Raw genomic sequence first — 5,912 nt, forward strand, 5'->3', positions numbered from 1 at the left:
GCAGCACACGCAGCCGGCACTTTGCCAGCCGCGTGTGCTGCCTGATCGCCGCCGCTCTGCGGCGATCCGCCGCGAGCAGCGGCGAAAGAGGGTCCCCCCAGCCGCCTGAGCCCAGCGTAGCCGGAACAAAAAGTTCCGGCCAGCGCTAAGGGCTGGATCGGAGGCGGCTGACGTCAGGACGTCGGCTGACGTCCATGACGTCACTCCGCTCGTCGCTATGGCGACGAGGGAAGCAAAACAAGGAAGGCCGCTCATTGCGGCCTTCCTTGTTTATTCTGGGCGCCGGAGGCGATCGGAAGAACGCCTCCGGAGCGCCCTCTAGTGGGCTTTCATGCAGCCAACTTTCAGTTGGCTGCATGAAATAGTTTTTTTTTAATTAAAAAAAACCCCTCCCGCAGCCACCCTGGCGATCTTATCAGAACGCCAGGGTGGTTAAAAGCAAACAAATATGGCAGCCTCCATATGCCTGTTACTTGAGGTTTCCTTTAAAGGGACCCTGAACCCACATTAAAAATGAAATTGTGACTTACCTGGGGCTTCCTCCAGCCCACTGTAGTCCACAAGGTCCCCCGGCGTCCTCCTGGCTCCTCTCCTGGTCCCGCTGACGGCTCCGTTATGATACAACTTTGGCCTGCAGTCGTCAGGGCTGCTTCCACTTTGCCGATATGCATAATCACGCCGGCCAGCGTGATGACGGCAAAGCGGGAAGCAGCCCTGACGACTGCAGGCCGAAGTCGTATCATAACGGAGCCTGCCAGCGGGGCCAGGAGGATGCCGGGGGACCTTGTGGACTACAGTGGGCTGAAGGAAGCCCCAGGTAAGTCACAATTTCATTTTTAATGAGTGCTCAGCGTCCCTTTAAAGACAATTAGGCCCTATTTCCACTAAGCCCAAATCTGAACCAAACCTGCAGCGTTACCCCACATCCGAGTGGGGCAGGGAAATGCTAGTGGCTTGTGGTCCAGATTGCACAGCGGTGCGAATCTGGATGGTATGCGTCAGTTTTATGCAGAATGCAGCGGAATCCCTATAGGTGTACATGGCACGGCCAATCAATGCAGCTGCAGCTACGCATCAGAACAGGAGCCACGGCTGAATCAGAAATGGCCGCAGCTCCTGATGGAAACCATCCCTTAGGCCCCTCTCACACTTGTGACGGCATCCGTCTCTGAAACGGACATCTAGCACTTGTGCTGATGAGAGTACACATCCGAAACCCTCTAACTGTGCCAGGCATGGCTATGGGGATTCAGATGCAGTGTCTAAAAAAATCCCAAAAAACAGTGAAACGCTATGGATCGCCCCTGTGGTTTAGCCACGTGGAAAACATGACCAGCAGCCATATGCAGAAGGAACAGACGAGTCATTTTACACTTACCTTGTGCTATCAGTATTGGATATTCTAGGTAGGTTTCCATGGGGTAGTCATAATATATTTGGTACCGTAGAAATACAAGAAATCTAGGGGAAAGAAGCACATTAGGTTTAGGCACGTTTTTTTTTTTCAGCACTAACATTAAAAGTAAATTGCACTTACAGAAATATGGAGGCTGCTATTGCAGACCCAGTTTTAAAAAATATTATTAGTCTGGATGCTATTCTGACCTCTAGTATCAGTAGATCCTGAGCTTTTGTTACTCACTAACCTATAACAAGCAGCCAGGGACATGAAAACACCACATATTGTATATTACCCCACCTTGTTTCCTCCATATTTCTTTAAAGAGGAACTGTAACGACAAAACGGCCCCTGGGGGGTACTCACCTCGGGTGGGGGAAGCCTCCGGATCCTAATGAGGCTTCCCACGCCGTCCATCCGTCAGGGGTCTCGCTGCAGCCCTCCGTGCAGCGGTGACGTAATATTTACCTTCCTGGCTCCTGCGCAGGCGCTCTGACGGCGCCGAAGTAGGCGGAAATACCCGATCGCCGTCAGGTCTGCTCTACTGCGCAGGCGCAAGTTTCCGGCGCCTGCGCAGTAGAGCGGACCCGACGGAGATCGGGTATTTCCGTCTATTTCCGTGCCGAAAGTCGCCACAGCGCCCCCGCTGGAGCCAGCAAAGGTAAATATTGAACTGACAGTCGGCACAGTCGCCGGCTGTTCGGAGGGCTGCAGCGAGACCCCCGTGGGACAGAGGACGGCGTGGGAAGCCTCATTAGGATCCGGAGGCTTCCCCCACCCGAGGTGAGTACCCCCCAGGGGATCTTTTTAATGTTACAGAGTCTCTTTAAGGAGGACCGCCATTGAAAATAATGTAATTAAAGAAGTGCTTCATTTTTACAATAATTATGTATAAATGATTTAGTCAGTGTTTGCCCATTGTAAAAATGTTCCTCTCCCTGATTTAAATTCTAACATTTATCACATGGTGACATTTTACTGCTGGCAGGTGATGTCACTGGAAGGAGATGCTGCTTGCTTTTTTGACAGTTGTAAACAGCTATTTCCCACAATGCAATGAGGTTCAGACAGGAAACTGCCAGCACCATGGTCCTCACAGTTTCCTGGTGTGTACACAATTCGATAGATGTCGCCGGTCAGGGATTAGGACTTGATCCCTTTGGGTGACAATAGCTGGACTGGGCTGCACAGACGTGTGTCGGCTGTGTAGCTGACAGTGGCAGTAGCTGGGGTTGAGTAGATCCCAGCCGTGCCCAACCTACGGCCCGCGGGCGATTTGTGGCCTGCGAAACCAGTTTCTGTGGCCCGCGCGGTGTCTGCCCATGGTGTCCTGCGGAGGGGGAGAGGATCGGGTGGTATTGCGTAGTATCGGCACTCGGCAGGTATTGCGTCCCGCGCATACACCAGCGCGTGCTCGTATTCAGCCCCGGTTAGCGCTGGGATAGTTAGAAAGCCTCGCTCATTGGTTACTGCAGGAACCTTCCTCCAATAGGAATCAGCCTAATTCCTATTGGAGGAAGGTTCCTGCAGTAACCAATGAGCGAGGCTTTCTAACTATCCCAGCGCTACCTGGGGCTGAATACGGAGCACACGCTGGTGTATGCGCGAGACGCAATACCTGCCGAGTGCCGATAGTACACAATACCACCCGATCCTCTTCTCCTCCGCAGGACACCGCGGGCAGACACCGGGGCACATGCTGTGACAGCCCCCTCAGCCCCACACAGAGCTGACAGCCTCCTCATCCAGCACACTACAGGCCGCGGGTAATTAGGCCTCCGTGCCACCTCAGCAGAGCTGACAGCCTCCTCAGCCAGCACACTACAGGCCACGTGTGGGTAATTAGGCCTCTGTTCCTCCTCAGCAGAGCTGACAGCCTCCTCAGCCAGCACACTACAGGCCACATGTGGGTAATTAGGCCTCTGTTCCTCCTCAGCAGAGCTGACAGCCTCCTCAGCCAGCACACTACAGGCCATGTGCTCATTACTGCATACACCCAGGTACCGTACTGGACTCTGATACCATTGCTGCATTAATCTGCCCTGTGCATACACCCAGGTACCGTACTGGCCTCTGATACCATTGCTGCATTAATCTGCCCTGTGCATACACCCAGGTACCGTACTGGCCTCTGATACCATTGCTGCATTAATCTGCCATGTGCATACACCCAGGTACCGTACTGGCCTCTGATACCATTGCTGCATTAATCTGCCCTGTGCATACACCCAGGTACCGTACTGGACTCTGATACCATTGCTGCATTAATCTGTATTAAAAATAAGTGTTACAAATTTGGAGCCAAATATCCAGAAATTGGTTTCTGAAAAACAGCCGCAAACTTCTCATTAAGAAAATGTGCATCAAATGGTGAGTACAACAATTCTTATATTGTCGTTTTCTTTCCATTTCCAACACCATGTTAACTGTTACTAGAAAAACGTTAAAAGTTTTACATCGAAATTTTGTATGCATATGTTCCAGCCCTCGAGATTTTTCTTGATTTGAAGTTCGGCCCTTGGGACAAAAAAGGTTGCGCACCACCGCGCTAGACAGATCACTCACGGGATGGGGGCTGCTGTACACACACCTGATTATAGGCTGAGGCCAGGGCCGGGCCGAGGCATAGGCTGGAGAGGCTCCAGCCTCAGGGCGCAGTGTAGGAGGGGGCGCACAATTCATTCAGCTGTCATTCCTAATTGTGTATGAAGCAGAAAGAAATAAGAAAAGGGGATACATAGCAGTGACTGCAAGCCAGATAACTAGATATTAAGGTGTTGGGGAGGTTGTGGGCCCTGTGGCCCTCTTAGTCTAATAGCAATCAGTGTGTGACAGCTGGGGTGGGAGGGATGGAGGGGCGCACTTTGGTGTCTCAGCCTTGGGTGCTGGAGGACCTTGTCCCTGCTCTGGCTGAGGCGGTCGTTATCGGCTGCTGATTGTAATTGGTTCAAAGCCAAGCTGCAAACAATCTCTATTAAATTTGTATGCAATTCAGAATTATTTGCATTTCCACAACCGTCTCTAGTCAGTGATGGTATTAAATGCATAGGATGGCATGGCAACCAGGCAACTAGTATTTTAGGTAGAAATCAGCAATGCATTATAAATTATTATTATTTATCGATACAGCACTGGCAATCTCACAAATCAGGTCAGTGAGTGGGATCAGGAACACAGCACTGTTACATAGGACAGCGGGTGGGATCAAGAATACCCAGCGACTAGTGCTGTAACATGATAGTGTGGTGGGTGGAATCAGGAATACACAGAGCTGTTACAGGATAGGACACGGTAGGATCCTGAATTCCCAGAGCTGTTACAGGATAGGACAGTGGGTGGGATCTGGAATTCCCAGAGCTGTTGCAGGATAGAACAATGGGTGGAATCTGGGATTCCCAGGGCTGTTGCAGGATAGGATGATGGGTGAGAACCAGAATTACCAGCGCTGTTGCAGGATAGGACAATGGGTCTGGGTGGGATCCAGAATTCCCAGGGCTGTTACAGGATAGGACAGTGGGTGGGATCCAGAATTCCCAGGGCTGTTACAGGTTAGGACATTGGGTGGGATCTGGAGTGTTGCAGGATAGGATAGTGGGTAGAATCAGGAATTCCCAGGGCTGTTGCAGGATAGGATAGTTGGATGGATCAGAGATACCGAGCACTGTTACAGGATTGTATGTGGTAAGTGGGATCTGGAACTCCCACTTCCCAGGACTACTGCAGGATACAGTGGGTGGGATCAGAAGTACCAGCTCTCTCACAGGACAAAACAGTTAATAGTAAAAGAAACCCCATAGATCTGTACACTGAATGTAGTCAGGCACTGCTGTGCTTCTGCCACCCGGATAGACGTAACCTGGCCAGGGAAGCTGCACTGATCTGATCCTTGTATGTCAGGAATGCAGCCCCTAAGCCACAGGACGGTGCTGAGGGCGGCATGCTCTTACCCCGTCACCTCCAGCAGCACGCTGCCCAGGCTCAGCCCCTCCGCACTCCTGGCTCGCAGGATGGACAGGATCTGGGGGAATTTCAGCACCATGCACACTAGCAGGGTGCTCCAGTTAGCGAACACCAGCAGCTCTCCGTGTAGCTCCATCAGGACAGGCGGCTGCTGGACCATTTCCTCTTCCCCTTGCAGACCAGCAGCAGCCAGTCACAGCTACAGCTCCGCCCACCCTGCCGCCAGTCACAGCTACAGCTCCGCCCATCCTGCCGGCAGTCACAGCTAAAGCTCCGCCCACCCTGCGGGCAGTCCAGCTAAAGCTCCGCCCATCCTGCAGCTAGTCACGGCTACAGCTCCGCCCACCCTGCCGGCAGTCACAGCTATAGCTCCGCCCACCCTGTTTTCAGCCCGACCACTCTGCCATCAGTCAAAGCTACAGCTCCGCCTACCCTGCCGTCAGTCACAGCTACAGCTCCGCCCACCCTGCCGTCAGTCCGCCCACCCTGCCAGTAGTGAAAGCTACAGCTCCGCCCACCACTCCGCTAGTCACAGCCAGTCAGCCACAGCTCC

The 5,912-nt window shown here is 52.6% G+C and overlaps 1 protein-coding gene across 1 annotated transcript in view; it reads right to left on the bottom strand.

The window, feature by feature from the left end:
* Positions 1–5,566, bottom strand: part of SLC66A3 (solute carrier family 66 member 3) — a 29,322-nt gene extending 23,756 nt beyond the window's left edge. The window contains exons 1-2 of the mRNA XM_068279089.1: positions 5,347–5,566; positions 1,379–1,461 (exon numbers count right to left, since the gene is read on the bottom strand). Of these exons, the coding sequence (XP_068135190.1) occupies positions 1,379–1,461; positions 5,347–5,519 (256 nt within the window). The 5' untranslated portion in view covers positions 5,520–5,566. The remainder of the gene's footprint in view (positions 1–1,378; positions 1,462–5,346) is intronic.
* Positions 5,567–5,912: the final 346 nt, after the last annotated feature.

Source organism: Hyperolius riggenbachi, chromosome 4 (assembly GCF_040937935.1).
Source record: "Hyperolius riggenbachi isolate aHypRig1 chromosome 4, aHypRig1.pri, whole genome shotgun sequence".
Taxonomy (NCBI): domain Eukaryota; kingdom Metazoa; phylum Chordata; class Amphibia; order Anura; family Hyperoliidae; genus Hyperolius; species Hyperolius riggenbachi.